At 43.8% G+C, this 21,757-nt stretch overlaps 1 protein-coding gene across 1 annotated transcript in view; it reads left to right on the top strand.

The window, feature by feature from the left end:
* CUL1 (cullin 1) overlaps positions 1 to 21,757 on the top strand; it is a 68,633-nt gene that overhangs the window by 9,859 nt on the left and 37,017 nt on the right. Inside the window, exons 2-3 of the mRNA XM_056857506.1 lie at positions 15,026 to 15,313; positions 18,466 to 18,640. Coding sequence (XP_056713484.1) covers positions 15,174 to 15,313; positions 18,466 to 18,640 — 315 coding nt within the window. The 5' untranslated portion in view covers positions 15,026 to 15,173. The remainder of the gene's footprint in view (positions 1 to 15,025; positions 15,314 to 18,465; positions 18,641 to 21,757) is intronic.

Raw genomic sequence — 21,757 nt, 5'->3', positions numbered from 1 at the left:
TGACCAGAGGCGAGCAGAGGAGCAACTGTTGGCGGATGCGGCTGCCTCTAGGGCGACGGCAGGAACGGGAACACGGTCGAATGTTTGCGGGGGATCGGACTGGTCTCTCCCCTCGTTGTCTTTGGGCTCCCCGGAACCTGGCCTGCCCCGGGACGTAGCGCACAGGCAGCAGCTCACCTTTGAAGCCATTTCAGAAGCTGGTACAAAATATGGTAGCAAAGTATTAACTGATAGTTGCTGTTATGTGCACACCATGCCAATAATATACCAGCTGCATAGGAAGCCAATTTGTTCTTGGGCTCTATTCAAGGTGCTGAAATTACCCTTCAAAGTCCTAGGCCCCCAGCAGTTGTTCAAAGTACCTCAAGGCCCACCTCCAGCCATATCAATCTGTCTGAGCTCTGAGATCCAGCAATGGTTCTTTCTGGCAGAAACCAAACTTATCTGAAGTAAGGTTGGTCAAAACTCATGGGAAGACCTTTTCAGCTGCTACCATCAAATTCCAGAACTTCTACTCCCTGGAGGTGAGAGCGCCGTTTTGTCTCTGCAGGCCTTCTGGCCTAATTTAAAGGACTTTGACATGAATAACTATGGGACATCACCTGTTCTACTGTACCTAATATTTTAATAGTAACATAAAAGCTTAAACTGTTTTAACTTTTAAAAATGAATGTCAGTGTTGAATTTTACTGTTCACTACCTTAGGGTCAGTAAGAACAGAATCTTAAAATGGTAATATTTTCTTCTGTAAAACACCCACTTGCCTCTGTCTAGCTTAACATTTCAGAAACATCTTGTAACTTAAATCTAACTGACCTAAATACTTCAGAGCATTTACATTTCAGTTTGGCTGATAAGCTGATAAAAGATCTTCTTAAAAAAACTACTCACAGGAAATTCTACCTGACATCAATAACAATTTTATAGTAACTGTCATGTATAAGAAACATGTTAAACAGCATTCAGTAATACAGAACAATACTCTGTTATTCAGATTTTACAGTTTAGGAAATTAAGACTGAGAAACAGTAAATGCCCACACCATCCATAATGCTAAACAACAAGGATCTGAACCAAGATAATCCAAGTCAAGCTTTATCCATTAGGCAAAACTGCTTTTTGAGCTTGTTCTGTTCCATTCCCCCTACTTCATGATATTTGCATTACTTACTCAATTCAGCATTTCCATGTTACTGACAGACATTCGGGGGGGGGGGGAGAATAGATGGTAATAACAAAGAGAATGCTACAGCATACAGCAAGATTTATCCCGAAAGAATTCTAAGAAATGAACACTTAAATTAAAATGATTTCCTAAGTAAGGAACATGAGGCTGGAAAATACTTTGCTACAGAAATAGAGCCGGAACTGCTGGGCAGCCACCAGCGTTAGGGAGCCAGCTCTACTGCTCAGGTGGAAGCCACTTCAGCAGATTGCCAGGGCTTTCCCAAACAACTTGCTGAAATAAAGTACATGCTGAAAGTGGGCAGGCAAAATGATGTAAGTGGAAACAGCTGCTTGCTTCCAAGCTGCTTGTGCCTTTGGAGGAGGGAGTTGTAGGAGTTCTTTTACAATTCATTCTGATATAGTTGGCTGAAGATGATACATGCCTATATAAGTGTGAGAAAGGACAATCATTTCTGCATATGCTAGCATACGGAGGGATTGGGGAATGTCTGCGCATTCACCCACTTAAAAATTGCCATCCAGCCACTAGAGACTGAGAAGTTTATATTCCTGACCTATGTTACAGAAGATACAGAACAGCTTCCATTTTAGCTGGCCTTGCAAGTTATCCACGATCTGAACACTCGACCAGTTTATGAACCGACAGACAGTAATTTCAGGTCAGCTGAAATTCAACAATGCAATTTTTGCCCACCAGTCAACTTCTTCAGAGAGATAAGGGGGTTACCGCACTTTGTATTCCCAGCGATGTATTAAGAGTTTGAAAATGTTGTAAAAAACATCGCTTTAAAAGGGTTCTTGGATACCACAGCTTATAAATGGTTGGAAAACGTTTTCACAGCTAAAGGGGCCAAACTAAATGCGAACAGTATTTTTTATAATGTTTTCAAACTCTGAATACATCGGTGGGAATACATAGGGGGTTACCACACTTGTATTCCCAGTGATGTATTAACAGTTTGAAAACGTTATAAAAAATACTGTTCGCACTTTCTATGTATTCCCACCAATGTATTAAGAGTTTGAAAGCATTATAAAAAATACTGTTCGCACTTTGTTTGGCCCCTTTAGCTGTGAAGACGTCTTCCAACCATTTATAAGCTGTGGTATCCAAAAACCCTTTTAAAGCGATGTTTTTTACAACATTTTCAAACTCTTAATAAATTGCTGGGAATACAAAGTGCAGTAACCCCCATAGAAAGTGCGAACAGTATTTTTTATAACATTTTCAAACTCTTAATACATCGCTGGGAATACAAGTGCGGTAACCCCCAAGGTCAGTGGGAAACTAGAAAAATCAATAAGGCTTGCAAATCCATTTAAAGTGAATGAACAATGACCAGGTTTTGATCTGAGCAATGCAAAGCTGAACAGGTTATTTTGGGCCAAGATTTGCTGAACAGGGCATGGAAAAGTAGGAAGACAGAAAGTATATGGGAATGTAGAACATAAAAGTTAATTCTGAAGACTGACATTTTGTAAGAATATTAACCGTCCACAGGTCTTGAGCGCTAAAACATTCCTTTGTATCAGTTCTAAGAGCACCATTCTTGGATTTCTTTTTAAATTTCAGACAGACGAATCTAACTATTATGCTAACATAAATATGCTAATGAAACTAAGGAATGAATAGATTCTTGCTTACTTCAGTAGCCCCTTGCACCAGTTATTAGGATTCCAGTTCCAGACCCTACAAAGTCATGGCTATAATACAACTCCCAGGGCCAAGTTCAAAGACAGTGATCCTGATTCAGAGAATTCTGGGTTGGGCTTATGTCCCACTGTAAGCTCTAGCCCTGCGGCGAACCCATAAACAGATTTCAGCAGACGGCAAATCCACAAAAGCAGTTTTATTGGTTGAATCGACAGGTTTCAGAAGCCATATTCAAAAGGACACTAGTACGGGGCAAAGGCAAGGTGCACAGCACATATGGAAAAGCAAAAGGAGATAACTGGTAACCTAGGCAACCCCCCTCCCAGAGGCAGGAAGGAGCACTTGGCAATTCCCACAGTATGGGAATCTATGAAGACTAAACACAGGGCACAGACTGGCCTTGGACAGAAAAACAGTGTTGCTTACCTGTACCTGTTGTTCGTTGAGGGGTCTTCTGTGCAGTCCCACATGGGTGGTCCCATGTAGACTATTACAGTAATCTAGCCTGCATATGAGCAAAGCATGTGAAACTGTGGCCAGGTCCGCGTACTCCAGGAATGGTTGCAGGTAGTGTACTAGGCTGGTCTGAGCTGGTAAAATGACTCCTTGACATATCAGCATCTAGAAGTAGCCCCAGCCTATATGCTTGCCTCTTTAGGGGGGAGTGTTGCTGTGTTTTGAATAGGTTGAACTCCAAGACTTGCGTAAGAGTTACTCTTAACCAGCAGTCATGCTGTTTTGTCTGGATTACGTTTCAACGTGTTCACCCTTACCCTGTCTTTCTCTGATTCCAAGCACGGATTTAGACTTTTACTACATCCTAGAATTAGGTGGCCAATGAAATTTGTACTTCATCAGCATGTCAATCGTGCTGTTCCCCAGATCTCTGAATGGTGTTAAATAGTGCAGGGGTCAGTGTGGTTCTCCATAAGCCAACAGCCATGGGGTAGAGCAGAATTCCTCTGTAGTGCCTTCTGGAACCTCCCTTCAAGAAAGGAGCTTAGCCAGTAGAACACTGTGCCCTCAAAGCCTAAATTTGCTAGGCAGTCTAGTCCAGTCTAGCTTAGTATCAAAGGCTGCTGAGAGGTCCAAGAAGATCAATAAGGGGCACACTTCCCATCAGTCCATCAGCTGTTTAAGGCAGTTTTCTTACTGTGCCTTGGACAGAACTGAGATGGAAAAGGATCTAGATCAGTGGTTCTCAACCTTTTTCGAGTCGCGACCCCCTTTTACAATTGCCAAGTAACCGGTGACCCTCGTCATATTTGCATACGTTTGCATAAATTTGCATAAATGATATTTCCAATAGGATAAAGAAAACACATTTGTTTTTTTGGCAGTCCAGGGTATCCATATATATAATTACTTTAAATTTTAAAGTTTAAAACAAACAAGCAAACGGTACTGCCACCTGTTGCGCAGCGGCTGTGACTGTGTGGCGCGGCAACCTTTCCTGGCATGGAGGAAAGAGTGCCTCTGGGCATGCACTGCGTTCCTTGTCCTCCCCTCTCTCCCCAAAAACTCTTCCAAGCAAGCCGGGGCTCTCGCAAGGAAACTCCCTCTCTTGTGACTGGGACACTGTTTGTGCACAGAACTGCAGTTATCCCTCAAAGCGGAGCTCCATTTAATCACCTCATGAGAGCGAAGGGCCAGGAAAGAGCCGAGGGCCGCTTATCCCGCTTGGACTTTTCGTTCCTTTTTCTCCCCTCCGCCAGTCACCACTCCTTCTGCGCCTCACCGAACCTGCGCGCTCGAGGGGAAAATCCCGAACTGCGCATGCACCTCGACTCTCTCACCCTTGGCCTTGCCAGAGCGGAACTGATGACTCAGGGCAGAGCGGAACGGATGACTCAGGGCAGAAAAGCTAAGCCACACTACAGACATGCGCACTTGGATTCCAGGCTGAAGCTCCCACCCGAGCGCGGCTAAAAGTAAAATTAACGTGGCTGTAGTGGCCTCAAGGGGGACTGCCCTCTTCTCCTCCGAGACCTGAACTGGCCGAGCCAGGGGAGCTTCCTCAGCCTCCCACACATCCTGCCGCATCATCCGCCCGGCACAGGTGCGACCGTGACCAGGGCTGGCCCACCCGCCTCTCGGCTGGGTAGCAGGGCCACAGCTGGTGTACGGCGGCACGCCGCCGCGTCTCTGCAGCCTGGCTCCTTCTGGCTGTCAGTCGGCCAGTTCCTCACCTCTCTGCTTGGGGTCTTCCCTGCCCTCGCGGACGGATCAGGGTTACAGGGCTTCTGGGTTAGTCCTGGACAGCCCGGGATGGGGGCTGTCCCAGGACAGTGGCGGCGACCCCCCAGAAAACACTTCCCGACCCCCTTGGGGGTCCCGACCCCCAGGTTGAGAACCACTGATCTAGATTATCAGTTAATCCAAGAATACCTGGGGTGGTTTTGCCACAGATCTTTCAAGGATCTTCCCAAGATATGGCAGGTTGGAAACTAGCTAGTAATTGTTCACATCCATGGTATCCAAAGGTGGTTTCTTTAAGACCTTGGCCTCACATACAGCCAGAGGCACCATTCCTTCCCTCAAGGAGCTGTCTTATAATACGGGATAGCCACTTGGTTAAACTGCTGATCATCTTAGTCATGAAGATTACGGATCCACAAAGCTGGTCATCAGTTTCATTTTTCCAGGAATCTTGTCAGCAGTCTGGGGCTGTATAAACTGGAGCATATCCATACCAGCATAATGAGTGGATGCTGTTCAGAGGTGGTTTGCCATTGCCTTCCTCCCCATCACACCCCTGGTATTCCGTAGAGGTCTCCTATCCAAATACTTGCCGGAGTCGAGGCTGAGACTGTGTGACTGGCCAGCAAGTTTCCATGGCAGAGTAGGGATTCAAACCTGGGTTTCCCAGATCCTAGTCTGACACCTTAACCACTACACCACGCTGACTCAGTCAACACTACAGAAGTATGATGTCTTACTCAGGCACCTACATAGAGATTTTTCTCCTAGTGAAACATGAGTTTGCATGTTGTGTTTATACTTGCCTAGTTAAATTGGTATTCATCAGTCTGCTAGGTTTGATAAATTTAATGAAAAAGTAGCTGCTTCACTCTTTGGAAGAATTTCTAAGAAGCTTTGCAGCTTGGTGGAGAGGTTGGGTTAAGTTATGAAAGCTGTATAAATATTGTCTTTTGGTCCACTGAAGAGTGAGCATCCACATTATGAAAGTGTCAGCAATTGCAGGTGTGGAAAATACCTTGTGAAAACTCCTGTTAACTGCACATAATGGTGTTATGAGAGTATTAGGGCTGTGACTGCCTTGGTTTCCAAAAGCTGTTTTTTTCTTTACCTTTAACCAGAGAGATGGATTTTTTTTCCTGCCAATGCTCCAAAAGTGTTCTGGTGAAGCCTTTTCCTTTAAAAGGTGCTGTGTGCAAGTTTCAACAAACTTAACTGTCTGAGGGCCAAGCAACATGTAATATAGGGTGATCTGTATTTTGATTGGAGATGTGAAGAGAAAGATTTGGGAGGAAAACAGTTTTTTTCTGTGGCCTTCTCCCCCCTCCCATATTTCTGACATAAACTCCTAAGAAATATTTTGTCTTTCATAATGAGTTAAATGCTTTTAAAGACAAGGTGGGCATGCTGTAGATGTATAGAGCTCTTAAATACAAGATGCATTTCTGCACCTAGAAGGATACCTGATCTTCATGAGGGATGCGTGCAGGGCATTCTTTGCTTCTGTGGCCCTTCTGACCTGACTCTTCTCTTGTGGTCAACCTGTTCACCTCTCCCTCAAACCACTATAACACATATACCCACAGATCGGGTATCAGGTACCTTATTGCCCTACCTTGCTGGAGGGAAAAAATATCAGAAGGAGGTGGGGCAGAAAATTGCACCTAAACCTCAGAGGAAAACTCTGAAAGTTTCATTGAGAACTGAGCTCTCTCTAACCAGTAGCCACAAAAGGAAGAAATCAGCATCTATTGGGAACTGCATCTAGCTGTGCAGATACTTTTATTGACCCTTTGTGTGACCCTTTTTTCCTGACCAGATAATATATTTTGTTATTTAACAGAGAACTTGTGTTTTCTGTTTAACTCCTATTTTTTTTTACATTTCAGATAGCAAAAATTAAGATATAAGGGCTAAGTTAGCATAGGATGCATAAGCTTGCAATTTTCTCTTAAGCAATTGGGTATATTTGCAATTTTGTTTTTAGAAAACTAAGGCATTTATAAGTTCTAAATTCCATAAATATTTCAAATATTGCAATTTTATAAGCTAAGTACATTATAAATTATGCATTTTCTGTTAAAGCAGTAAAATTAAGGAGAGCAAGTTTTGTATGTATTTTCATTTCCCCCAAAATTTCTGTTTTTTCCCCCCTGGGGGGGGAAACAAACACACACACCGTTCCCCCCCCCCAGCTTCAAAATTTTCAGAAATTTTACATCTCTATCCACCCATGTGTGATTTAGCGGCAGAAAAGCAGACATGTGTTTGGGGGCCATGATGGAGGCTGAGAAAGGGCAGGCAGACTTTTCTGTGCTTTTTTCCCCTTATTGAAAATGCCCCCTTTCATGGCTGCTTTTCACCATGGTAGCGAATGAAGTCAGGTCCAATGTGGGTGTCTCTCCCCCCCCCATACCATGGCTAAAACAGCTGGGAGGTAGGTACAGGGGTTAGAGTTAAAAACTTACTGCTTTGGGTCCCAGCCGATATCACAGAACCCCCCGTCTACCTCCTGCAACTAGTTTTTGTGTGTGTGGCTAAAACATTATGTTGATCCCTTAACTCATGTATAATTTAGTGACACATTTTTGGTCTTCGGAGTTGAGAAAGCAATATCTGGCTGCATTAGAAAGTGTTGCTAGGCCCTGTGCTGCTGCTTGGCCCTGTGGTATTTATGCTGTGGGGTCCCATGGGGTTGACCCTGTCCCTCATGTTATTTAGCATCTACATGAACTTGCTGGGACAGATTGTGTGGGGATTTGGAGTGAGGTGCCACAATATGCTGGTGATACTGTTCCTCCCTAACAGCTGTGTCAAGCAGATGTGTGGTGATCTTGTAGCCGTTCATGGAAAAGACAAAGATTCAAGACAGTAAACTGATGCTTGGTCCAGATGAGACTGAGCTTCTGTTGTTTAACAGTAAAGTAGCTTAGGGAATGAGGAGTCAGCCATTCCTGTAATGGTTTATGCTCCTCCTGAAAGTAATGTGGGGTTACTGCTCCCTCCTAGCCAATGTTTGAAGTCTCTGTTCTCCTCCCGGCGCATAATGCCTCTTACCAGTTCTAGCTGATACCACCAGTTACAGCCATTCATTGAAGATATAATTTGGCTGTAGTCATTTGTGCTCTCATCACATCCAGATTAAATTACTGAAATAGGATGTACATGGGGCTGACTGGGAGAGAAACCCAGAAACCTGTTAATTTACAAGATGGCATCCAGGTCTTTATCAAGGATCATATTCCTGCACTGAAGAATTTTCTGGGCACTTATTCAGATGGCTGGTGCTTACCTATAAAGCCTTGAAGGGCACTTGAAGAAGCACCTCCTCCCATACTATCCAGTTTGCCAGGTAGGATCCTCTTCTCAATCCCTGCTCTGTTGCTTTTGTTCATGAGAGATGGGTGGCAAGTAGAAATGGGGCCTCCTTTTCAGTGGTGGGGTCCTGTTTGTGGAATGCCCTCCCCCTCGAGACTCGCCTGACACCTGCATTATTGATTTACTTTTAACTAATTCTCTCCCGCCCCGATCTGTTTTCTTCCTGCTTTTATGCTGATTTTTGTACTGGTTTTACTGATTGCTGTTTTAAAATACTTATGACTGATTTTATTGCTGCTGTTTTTGTTTGTGTTACAAGTAATTTTTTTATTGTATTTTTATTGTGCTGTCATCTTAGGCAGATTCTTGAGTGCATGATACAGATCTTTCAGATTTATTAAATAACTCACTAGGACACCAGAATGATATTTGATAGGTGTTCAGAACACAGTTCTGCATTTCATGTTTGAATGTCCGCGCAGCCCTCACACCTGTTTTAAAAGGGGAGGGTAATACAATGCAGTGTGATATCTATCTGGAAGATTCTAATATTAGAATGAAAACTGGTGCTACATGATCAGGATACCATTATATTCATTACCAGCTGTGGCATCTTTTTGAAAGAAGGGGGGGAAATACAAAATATATTTTAATGAGATATCTGAAGAGGCTTGAACACCAGTATTTTCTGTGTTCTACAATAAATCCTGTGTCCATTTTTATGAATGGAGTCATCATTCCTGTTGCTGTAAATATGTAGATTAGAGTTGCAGCAATGGTTAATCTCTCAATTTTTAGTAATCTTCTCGACATTACCACTGGCGCAAAACATCCTGGTGACACATTCTGTTTCATTTAAAAATAGTTATCCTTTTGTTTGACATGCTTGTATAAGGTTCTGCTTGGAGTTACAGTATCACTTTTTGGCTACTTTCGTGGAAGATTGCCTTTAAATCAAGGCAATTTTATATCACCAAGTAAAAAAGTGCAGTATAAATCTGTATTCAGATAGATAGATAGATAGATTATTTGTGGCCCTTGGCCAGATAAAACAAGATACATGGACTAAAATGGTCTTACTGACAAAGGTTTACAGTCCGAATCTTAAATCACTTAAAATATTAATAATAAAACAAATAACATCCAAGTTACATCTGCCATTTGGGCTAAGAGACTACTCTGTGGCAACGAATTGTCATTGCAGCAGTACAAAATTTTGCTACCGGAGAGGTGATTGAGGGATTATCACCTTGTAGGAGCTTTTCTCTTTCCCTGTTGGGTCCCATTCTCAGTATGAGGGGCTCATTGAACTTAGAACGGGGTATAGTGTAAAAGTTACAGTTGAGGAGAACATGTTCAGTGGTTTCTAAATCCCCAGATTTGCAGGGGCGTAGTCTCTCTGCCCTGGGTATCTTCTTGAATTTCCCCTCTAACATAGCAGAGGGTAAGGCTGTGCACCTAGCCAAGGTAAAAGCTCTTCTATATTTGTTTTATCTCTAAGTAACAGAGATAGGCTGCTGGTGCAAGGATAAATTTGGAGTGGGGGGGAGCCATAAATAGGAGCACTCTTGCTAGATCTACTTGTCGCTCTATATCTTCAACCCTTTGGTTTATAGTTGGCTTACCGTATTTTTCACTCCATTAGACGCACCTGACCATAAGACGCACCTAGTTTTTAGAGGAGGAAAACAAGAAAAAATCTTGTTTTCCTCCTCTAAAAACTTGTCCTGATGCGCATGTGCCCAGCCGGCTCTGTGCAGCCACCCGCCTCCCAGCTGGCCGTCGGGGCGGGGAATGTCCCGACTAGGGCTGTTGGAAAAAAAAAAATTCGGGCCGGTGGCTCTTTAAACTGCTCCCCTTTGGCAGCAAGGAGGAGTTTAAAGAGCCACCCCCCCTCTCGGGAGTCCAGGGAAGGGGGGCAGGGGTCTTTAAACTGCCCCCCGCTGCCAGGACTGGCAGCAGGGAGCAGTTTAAAGAGCCACCCCCCCTCTCGGGAGTCCAGGGAAGGGGGACAGGGGTCTTTAAACTGCTCCCCGCTGCCAGGACTGGCAGCAGGGAGCAGTTTAAAGAGCCACTGCCCACTTTCCCGGGATGCTGAAATGCATGAAGGAGTGGACAGCCGGCTGGGGAAAAAAGGGGCAGACGCGCCAGATCAGCTGGCTGTGCCCCCGGCCCTCCAAGTGACAGTAGCAGCAGGGAGGAGTGGGAGGGAGAGCGAAGGGGGCAAGGGGGGGCATCGGAAGGAGGAAGGATCCTCGCCCCCAGAGGGACAGGCCGTTTTTAAACGGCTGAGACCGGACAAGGAGGAATGGGGGACGGAGGGAAGAAAAGGGGGGGCTGGCTACTCAGCCCCCTGGCGGGCCTGGCAGGCCCAAAGGACACTGGGAAGGACAAAAGGAAGGAGGGGAACGGATGGAAGGAATGGAAGGAGTGGAGTTGGGGCCAGAGATGGAAAGGGGGGGGGGGAAGAGATGCACATTGCATGGGAAAAGCCCATAGGAGCAAAAGAGATGGAAAAGGTGGGGGGAAGAGATGCACATTGCATGGGAAAAGCCCATAGGAGCAAAAGAGATGGAAAAGGGGGGGAAGAGATGCACATTGCATGGGAAAAGCCCATAGGCGGACAGAAAGAGGCAGAAGGGGACGGAAAAAAGGGGGGGACTCGCCACAGACAGACGAGAGCATGGAAAGGAGTGGGGACATGATCCCAGACACGACACGGGTGGCTGGGCAGCAGGGGGAGGGGCTGGCATGGGAGACTGGGCTGCTGTTGCGAGTGCGAGCTGCGCATTCCGTGGCACGAAGTGGCGGGTCCCCTCGATCTGTCCGGACCTCGGGGACTCCCGGGAGAGTGGGCGGTGGGTCTTTAAACTGCTCAGTGCGGAGCAGTTTAAAAAGTCACCCTCGCCCCCTTGCCGGGTCTCCCGACGGCCAGCTGGGAGGCGGCCAGCCGCACAGAGCCGGCTGAGCGCGTGCGTGTCGGGACGGCGCGAGCCGGCGTTCCCCACCCCTACGGCCAGCTGGGAGGCGGGCGGCCGCACAGAGCCGCATTCACTCCATAAGACGCACAGACATTTCCCCTCATTTTTGAGGAGGAAAAAACTGCGTCTTATGGAGCGGAAAATACGGTAACTTGATCCCATCCTAACTGAAGTAGTGCTAGGGGGGGTAAAACCCAGGTTATTTAGTTTGCCTTCAATGGCTATTATCCACTTTGACCTAAAGGTATCACAAAGAATCAGTGGAAGAAGACCCTTGGGGTTGAAATTAATTCTCAGCCAGAGATAAAGGGAGGACAAGACAACCCTTGCCTCCATCTTCAACATGCCAATCTGTATTCTGGTTCTGTAATTGTATTTCTGAATGTGTACATACTAATTGGTTGCTTCAACAATTTTATCAGTTTGCCGCATAAGGCCTTTATATGTGTTAAGAGCATATATTGAGTTTCCATGCACCATTTGCTCTTTAGAGTTTACTTAAGTTTAAAGTCAGTAGGCAATTGTGAAATTTAGGGTTTCTGTTTGATATTTCAAATCCAAACACACTAATCAAGTTTTAAGACAGGGGTGGGGAACGTCAGGCCTGGGGGCCGTTTAAGGCCCGCGAAATCATTTGGTCTGTCCCTTCATGGGTCCTGGCAGACCTCTAGCTCAGAAGGATCTAAGACTGGTGATCTGCACCCTCCCGCGAACAGGAATAGTGTCTATTCAAGATGGATGTGAGTTTGTTTTGCTGAAAAAAGGAACCTTTTTTCTCCCTTGCAGAAGAGTCGTTAGCTATGGAGCTGCTTGGATCATCCAAGAAACTGTTAACCCTTTCCCACCCGGGCCATGGAGAAATGTATTTCCTCCTTACTACAAGAGGGCTGGGGGCGGAAGTGGTGACAATGGAGGGGTTAAAGGGGGCCGAGCCAGAATGCATAAGGGAGGGAGTTCTTAGCCAGTGTGTTTTCATTTCATCCCTGCAGGCGGAGGTAGCAGGGCAGAGCCAGAATGCATGGGGGGGGGGGAGTTCTTAGCCAGTGTGTCCTCATTTCATCCCTGCAGGCGGAGGTAGCAGGAGCTGGCTGTAGAATCCAGCCCCGACCATGCGGAGCAGGAGCAACTCCAGCGTGTGGCTGGACGGCTACGCCCGGCTGGTGCAACAGACCATCCCACGCCACCAGGTGGGCAAGTGAGCCACCGGTTGGATGCCTGCCCACTTGCCCTCGCAGGGGGGTGTTATCTGGTGCAGCTGCCTGCTTGGGGCTTTGTTAGCTAATTTTTACGTTGATAATTTTGTATGGCCCGCGAATGATGTTATAAATATCCAAATGGCCCTTGGCGAAAAAAAGGTTCCCCACCCGTTTTAAGAGGTCATGAACATGTTGACTGTATCAAGTTTCTGTTTAATTCGCTTTCATTTAAAACGTGTATTTTTCAGATGCTTCAAATTGTTGATTTTTTAAAATATCTGGTTTAAATTAAAACTGATTTTTAATTTTTATCCACCATGATAAGATCAATATTGTATGGCTAAAGGCTTATGTTATGTGTAGGCCAAGCCAACTGAATTAGATCATTCACTTGCTGTCTGTCATTTGTATCCTACCTTTACTTCAATGTACTCAGTAAGTACATTATTTTACACACTACCTCTAGAGAGCTGGTACGTCATACTATGTTATAGATAGTATGTCCAAGGAGGACTCGAGAGAGCCAGGTTCAAATCCCCAGTCAACCATGAAGCTCACTAACCGTGTAGTCCTAAGGACACTTTTGTGGGAATAAACCCCATTGGATAGAATTATGAGAGCTTAGAATTGTTCCATCAGTGATTCTGAGTCAGTCACTCTTTATCTACATGGCTCTATCTTGTTGTAAGGATAAAATGGGGAGGTACAGTATTATATATGCCCTAATAGCTGTAATAGGTATAGGTTTTTGTAGCCAGTATTGCAGCGTCCTTCTAAAAGTTAAAAATTAAGCAGTCTTTTTGGTAATTTTAGTTAAAACATAAAGGAAATAATTATCTCTTTTACTACTTTTCAGGTATGTTTTGGAGATATTTTATATATTGTATATTTATATATATTTATATATGTTAGGAAAAGTAGAGGGCAGCAGGAAAAGAGGAAGACCCAACAAGAGATGGATTGACTCAATAAAGGAAGCCACAGCCTTCAATTTGCAAGATCTGAGCAAGGCTGTCAAAGATAGGACATTTTGGAGGACTTTCATTCATAGGGTCGCCATGAGTCGGAAGCGACTTGACGGCACTTAACACACACACATATTTATATATCAATATTTTGATCAGAATTATAGTTTTTGGAGCAAAATGGCCACTTGATGGCTTACAGAATCTATGAATCTACTCCAGATGACTGGACAGGGAAGTTTTTGTAAACTAGGAAAATTGGTTCTTTACAAACTGGTCATGAGTTCGATCCCGACGGACGTTGGTTTCAGGTAGCCAGCTCAAGGTTGACTCAGCCTCCCATCCTTCCGAGGTCGGTAAAATGAGTACCCAGTTTGCTGGGGGTAAAGGGAAGATGACTGGGGAAGGCACTGGCAAACCACCCTGTAAACAAAGTCTGCCTAGTAAACGTTGGGATGTGACGTCACCCCATGGGTCAGGAATGACCTGGTGCTTGCACAGGGGACCTTTACCTTTTACCATGATGATTAGGCTCTTGGGTTCATTTTAGTTGTGAATCTGTTAGAGGTGTGCAGGAAGGTCGCCACTTTGAGAATCTCATATCCTCTCATTTTTTCATTTTATGACACTATTCTTCTGTATTATTGTGGCCTGTTAGTTCATAGCTAGTTTACCAATATTCCTCCTCCCAGTACTATTGTGCTTGTTTACTGTCATTAATTAATAAACTAATAGTGTGTTTTAATTTGATTTGATGAAATGCTGGGGAATTATGCATCAATGTTGAAAAAGTAGATTTGCAAACATTTTCAAGTCAGATGGACTGAAAAATGCTTAAAAATGTTACTGTGGTTTGAGAGGATGATGCAGTGAGAATAGAGCTATGTTTCCACAGTGATGGCCACGTAGTCTATACTTAGCAGGTAGGCTTACAAAGGTTCCATGGCATTTTTCCATGTAATGGTAAAGCAGATCTATTATGATTTTCTGTTAGATTACTTACAGCGCAATCCTGACTGGCGGGGTTGGTTAGGGAATGTCCAGGGATGATGCAGCCATGCCGCCTCCTGAGCTACTTGCTGCCAGGCACAGCAAGCCAAAAAAGCTATTTTGTAGAAAATCCCTGGGAAACCACTCCATAGGGTTTCACTGGCCTGCACCACTAATTTTGCAGGTGCAAGCTAGCGCTTGCAAAAGGAGGTGTTCCCAGGCCAAAAGGAGTTAGGAAGCTGACTAAAGTCAGCTCCGCTCACGGAAATGCCCCCTTTGGCGCCGATGTGAGCCCTTGTGCCAGGGAAACGGTGCCAATGAAGCTGCGCTGGCCCCCAAGCCTCGCACTGCTCCCTGGAGCCAACGTAAGTGGCCCTACGCTGACGTTGCCAGTTTAGTCGGTGCAAGTGGTACTAACACCGGCATAAAGGTCACGCCAACGCCTATCCCCTTCTCCCCCCTTGTGGATTGCTCTGTTAATTACCGGTGAAATTGTTGACTATTAATGAATCTTTTTTTTCCCTTCTGCTCTAGGGTTCCTTGTGAGAAAATACCAGCCTTCACATGTAAAGAGGATCTCTTCTGAGTGACAGAATTTAGAATGTTGGTTTATTTGTGCCTATAATGGAGGAATAACCAGATCTCTCATTACTGCACTGGAAGATTTCACAGGAAATACAAAATGTCTTCAAATAGGAGTCAGAATCCACATGGACTTAAACAAATTGGTCTTGACCAGATATGGGATGACCTCAGAGCTGGAATTCAACAAGTTTATACAAGGCAAAGTATGGCAAAATCCAGATATATGGAACTCTACACGTATCCTAACACAAAACTTTTAAGTAATCAGCTGTTGATGCTTTTGTCATTCTTGGGTTGACTTGTGCCTATTTATTAAGATTGTATTCTTTGTACATAGTTGTGAAATACACAAGCTCTGTTGATTTCAGGGGGTTATTGAACGTGTGGAGCAGTATGCAGGAGTACAACCTAAGTGGTTGTGTTTGACTTTTTAAGGATAATTTAAGAGCTTTGTGGTTAATTTTAAATATTATCAGATATGTAAAAGTGAGGAATTCTGAAGCCATTTGGGGGGCATTTGTTGTGCAAAAATGGAAATGGGGGGTATGAATGAATTACTTATTACGGCCAAAGACCAGCTCAGACATAAATGATTGAGTGTGTGTGTGTAATATTTACTTTGCTGTCAAACCTACATTACTTATTAAAACAATAAAAAGTTTAGATTTTAATAAAATACATAAAATGCATCGCACTGAGGGAGAGGATCTCACCACAACACCCTTTGGTGTGTAGTATCCCTCAAGGGGCGATGCTTTCCCCAATGCTTTTTAACATGTATATGCATCCCCTTGGCCAGCTAGCCAGGAGTTTCGGGCTGGGCTGTCATTGATATGCAGATGATATCCAGCTGTACCTGTTGATGGCCGGCAGGCCAGATGCGGTCCCAGGAGATCTGGCCAGGTGTCTGGAAGCCGTGGTGGGATGGCTCAAGCAGAGCCTCCTGAAGCTGAACGCAGCAAAGACAGAGGGCCTGTGCCTGGGCGATTCAGCTCAGGGGACCCAGCTCCCTACTCTTGACGGGGTACAGCTAGTACCGTCTCCTTCAATCAAGAGTTTGGGTGTGACCTTGGATACCTCCCTGTTGTTGGAGATCCAGGTTGCAAATATGCCTAAGGGTGCTTTTTAAAATCTCTGTCAAGCCCGATAGCTGGCCCCCTACCTGTCCCATGCTGACCTGACCACAGTGATCCATGCAACATTCACCTCTAGTCTGGACTACTGTAACTTGCTCTATGCAGGGCTGCTCTTGAGATTGCTTCAGAAGCTTCAGCTGGTCCAGAATGCAGCGTTGCAGGTCCTGACTGGGACCCCTTGGAGAGCACACATTCAACCTGTGCTCCGCCAGCTGCAGACCTTTGTATCTGTGGGACTGCCTCTCCCGATACCCCCCCAAAGAGCCTTGGGGTCATTAGGGGTACAACTTATTGGCGGTCCCTGACCCCCAGGCTGTCCAGCTGTCCTCAGCCAGGGCTTTTTCGGTTCTGGCCCCAGCCTAGTGGAACTCTCTGTCGAATGAGACCCAGGAGTGCACAACCTATCTGCAGGGCCTGTAAGACAGAAATGTTCTGCCAGGCATATGGGTGAGGCAGCAACAGTTAATAGTTCAGCTGGCCTCCCTTAGCCCTCATTCCTGTCTCCATTCCCTTGAAGGGTGTTAGCATCTTAATCATTGGTCCTCTGTCTACAACTATGACAGGCTTTCCTCACATTAGGAATTCTTTATTGCAGTATGTAAAATTAGGTGGCCTTCTGTAAATTTATATGTTTTAATCCTGTTGTTTTAACCTATATTTTTCCATTGGCAAAACTGGAAAAAAGTCTTTGGAGGGGGAAAAATTTTTATCTCCAAAATTTTTCCAATTTTTTTTGCAGGCCTTCACATCTCTTGGTCTTATACAAATGGACCAATTGGAAGCTTTGTGGTGTTACAGAACTGTACGCTGTCAATTTCATTTTAATACTTGAGTTTGCTTTAGCTCTGGCTTTGTTACCAGTTTATCGCTGAGTCATATTGAGTGAATAAACACCCACTGGAAACATTAGACATTCTGGTTTACCTCCTGTTTATATGGAAAGAGGGTTGTCGTCTCTGGTATACCATAGATGTCTTCCTGAATGCTATCTCATGCAACCTTCCAGCTTTGAAATCCAAATTAATGTCGACAGGGATAGTTATCACAGGGTAACAATCTTGTAGTCAGTGTACCAGCCTAGTACCTGTTTTTGTACGCAGGGAAGGTACTTTACAATTTGAGAGCAACTGCCACTGAGGACTGGAGAAGGAGGCATACATTGGTACTGTCTGCATCATTTGGTGTATTTGATTCCTTGAATTTGTCATAATTCTGTCCTTTTTCCTGCTGTGCCAAAGGAAAATATCCTTGATGAAGGAAATTATCCTACCATCAATGTACATGGTGTATTATAAAGTTGTGTAAGTATTAACCCCTTCCCCCAAGCTTCCAATCAAAATATATTTACATCCTGAACTGTAACTTAAATTAAATGTCTTAAGGGAAGGTGATTAAAGTAGTGGAGTGTGAAATACAACTCTCGTTTGTTTTTTCAAATGTTTAAATATAATCATACTTGAAATATGAGCTTTTTAATTCAGATTGCAGTTACTTGAGGAGAAATTAACTGCATGTGTGAATGGATTTTGCTGTAAATGCATCAACTTGGTACAATCCTAGATTATTACAAGTACATACTCATATAAGTTTTGTTTACTTTGTAATTAGAAAGTCTGAAATTTAGGATAATTGGCATTTTGTATCTGTGGCCGAGTTCACCATGTGCTACTGTTTTGGCAAAGCATTGCTTACTGTTGCTGCGAAGTGATATCTTTTATGGAACCATCTTGTGATTCTGGACTTGGCTGTAATGTACTTTGTTGCAACATTACTCATAGATTAGGTGAACTGAGTTTTGGATGTTGTGAATTGAATCTTGTGACTATAGCTGAGGTGGATCAGATGGTAGAAGACTGTAAACATCAGTTGCACAGTTGGTTTGGATATCCCTGTGTTTAATAATGAAGAGGATGGCTCCTATGCCATTCACAAAAGCAGCAAAATCAGGCTGCCCTCAGTCTTGGGGACTCCTCAGGTATGCAGAAAATGACGTAAATTTAATACCCAGCTAGCTTTATGATGACTGAATATGCTTCAGAAGAACCAAATGTTGCTAGCAGTTGATAGTCCGTTAAAGGGGGGGGGGAACCTAAGTGAGCCCACTTGGCAGGATTGTTGTAAGGCTTACAAGATAATTTATGTGAAGTACTTCGAACATTCAAATACATTATATAAATACTAAATAATTTCACACTTATTGCTGTTCCTTCATCATAGCATGCTTAAAAAGCTATTCCTTAACTATTCTGCCAGTCATGTTTATAACTACTGTACTAGTGTACACCAATCTAATCAAGCACGAGGAGCGGGCGTACCTACTTCTAAATCTAAAAAAGGCCAAACACCTGGAGGAGCTCAGTTTGTTGGCTTGGAACTATATAAGCGGCTTAAAGAATTTCTGAAGAATTATTTGACAAATCTCCTTAAGGTAAGGTAGTAATTGTGTCAGCTGAAAAGCTAAATTGGAGAGAATTTGCAGAAGTAGTGTACAGCTGCCCCCCCCCAACAGCATGGTGCTGCCCATTTAAAAATGTATGTTGTTTAAAATAACGTCTTTGCATATGTAGATAATTAGAAAGATGGTCAAAACATGTTTATTCACATTCTGTCAGAAACACTGGTTAAATTGGATCATATAGATAAAATGCCTGAGCTTTTAAAATGAGTATCTTACTGAAATGAAATCACAGTAATGCACAGTAATTTTTAATTTCCCATTAAAAATGTGTGAGCTAGATGTGGGCTGTGAGCCGATCACTTTTAAAGAATGCCAGGTAATCAATCAGTTATTGAAAAGTAGCAAATTATGAGCTTAATGGTCAACAGAAAGAACAGAGAGTACGGGAGAAATCTGAATAACGGTGATTATTAGCTTTGTTCACAAGTTAACAGTGAACGCTTATATAGCCTGTTTACGCCATACACTTGATTTTTTCTTTCTACATGCATTTACAGCTGAACATGTGATTCTGGTACTCATTCCAGTTCCATTTGTAAAGTGAACACAGTCTTTCTCACAAACAGGTGTACACAAATACATGCGTTCACTGTAACATGTGAACAGGTCTAATGTAAATGGGTACTGAGACTGTTGAAGCTGAAATGACAAGTCACTTCTACAGATTTTTCGGGGGGTCTTCACCCTTCATAAGCAAAACTAGTAGGTTAAAAACAATTTTATGGGTTTATGAATTATGGTTAAGATCTTTCTGATAAGACTGCTTTGATAAGCTTTTGTTAGGTGCTATTGTTGGGTCCTGGACCTCCATTTGAAAGTTACTGAAATGTCCCTTTTTGGAATTTTTATTGATTCAGTGCTAAAAGTGGAGTTCAGTAAGTGAAAATATCTATTGGCCGGACAAACCTTACATTCCAAATACATTTTTAGCAGTGTAAAATCTTACTTAGGTGTTAAAGTGGAAACTTTAGTACCCCTTAACTTCACGTCAAGGAGTATTTCTGAATAAGTCCAGAAGAATGTAGAAATAAATGCTTTTGCTGTGTAAGGAAGGAGAGTTTTATCTAAGCTGACCAAAAGTCCATATCCAGAGCTGGGAGAGGTCACAGGAGCCTCAAGGATTTGACACCTGGATGTCTGTCCAATAGTACCTCAGGAAGAGCAGTGGAAGACCCATTGAGGCTTGATAGTCCATTGCAGGGGAAGCCCCCCCTTCACTCATATGTGGTGTGCACTGTCCAGGAACCTTGGCATCCCACTGCAAGCTCTGCACTTAACTCCAGGATGCTGACTGCAGAACCCACATGACAGTTCATGTGGGTTTGATACCTTTTTGGAGGAAGCATTTGCATAATCCCCCCTGCATTCTTTAAGATTGGTCAAAGAACTACCTAGAACCTACTTTTGTTTTGTTTTTTAAGTTCTCTGTTTCCCTTCCCCAATTCTCATCATTCATCTGTCTCTATGTGTGCTTAGAATAAATTTAGGCTAAGGAAGTCTCAAGGCTACCTCCCCCATGGGCCAGATTCTCAGCTCGTGATGTTTCACATACTGGAAAGGTAGAGGACAGAGGGGCAGTAGTCTTACTGGAGGCAAGAGGCCTGCCCAGATCTTGAGATGGAGAAGAGACCTCTGTCAAGCATGCAGAGTTTGCTCACCAAGATTCAGTACTGTTCTGGGACCCCAGGTGGTGGCAGTTCTGCCTGAATGCAAATAATGTCAAAGTATTGGGTGTCATGCATAAAGCCTTTTTTGAATGTGTGCACTCCTTAGCAGATCTTGTGCTCCTTTGTAAATGTAACATGAGAAGTCCTGGAAAGTGTAAAACTAATTAAACAACTCTCAGGTGCCATGCAGGTATGACTAATGGGTTTGTGCATCTTTACAAATAAGAGTTGATTTTTATGGACCCCAGAGAGTGCAAGTGTAGGGGCTTGCTGATGTGTAATCTTATTTAACTCTCTTCATAGAGCTGTTTTTTATGGCCTGTCTGAAAGCGCTTTCTGCAGAATGCAGGTCACGATTACTTTCTCACAGAAGCTGAGCCAATGACAGATATTGGGCTTCTATGTTTTCAGAAATATTCCTTTGACAATCCCAAGGCAAGTGGTTTAAGAGCGGATTTAGGCACATTTGTTGCAGAACTTCATCTGAAACCTTTTACATGTAATTTAGTCTGTAAATTGGCAAAATTAACCAGTGACGAAAATCTTTAATATTTGGCTTCTTCCTTTATATGCCTCTGATTATTCAGGAAGATTGATGATTGTGAGTACACAGCGTTGTAATTTTGCCAGGAAGAATGACATCTGGATGATATGTGGAATGATGACTAAGCTCATTTTTATGTTTACCCTGTAATTAAAAAAAAACCTCAGGTTGGATCTTGGCAGTGGGGCCCAGAGCAGATGTAATGTTGAAAACAGTCTATTTTTTTTTACCCTGCTATTGAAACCCAGACAATACAGAAAAAAACCAGGATTTGACTTATTGAGTAGAACCTGCCCTGCATCATTCGTTCCTTTTCTTAGTTACTGTGCTTGGGAACCCCATTGTTACTCCAGAGCCTGTCCCAAAGCATAGCATCCTGAAGAAGCTTGGATTCACCCAGCAAACATTTTCCCCAACCCCAGTCTGCTCCTCTCTTTCTAGCAAAACATATTCGCAGTGGAATAAATCCCAACGTGTGTAGCTTTTCCAGAAATAGCCAGCAACTTTCCCACATGTGGTTTGGAATTAATCCGCATCCTTGACTGGATTACAGAAACTTTTAAGTAGTGTATTAATGTGGAAAGCGAAGTGCTGCTGTGTTTCCTGCCCACGACTGCACTCCCCCTTGTGAAGAAGCAGAGTTGGTTTTCATATGCCGACTTGCTCTACCACTTCAGGAAGAATCAAACTGGCTTACAACCGCCCTCCCCTCCCCACAACAGGCACCCTGTGAGATAGGTGGGGCTGAGAGAGCTCTAAGAGAGCTGTGACTAGCCCAAGGTCACTCAGCTGGCTTCATGTGTAGGAGTGGGGAAACCAACTCGGTTCACCAGATTAGAGTCCACTGCTCCAAACACCACTCTTTTTTTATATTTA

Source organism: Euleptes europaea, chromosome 11 (assembly GCF_029931775.1).
Source record: "Euleptes europaea isolate rEulEur1 chromosome 11, rEulEur1.hap1, whole genome shotgun sequence".
Taxonomy (NCBI): domain Eukaryota; kingdom Metazoa; phylum Chordata; class Lepidosauria; order Squamata; family Sphaerodactylidae; genus Euleptes; species Euleptes europaea.
This window is presented reverse-complemented; position numbering and strand designations above follow the sequence as displayed.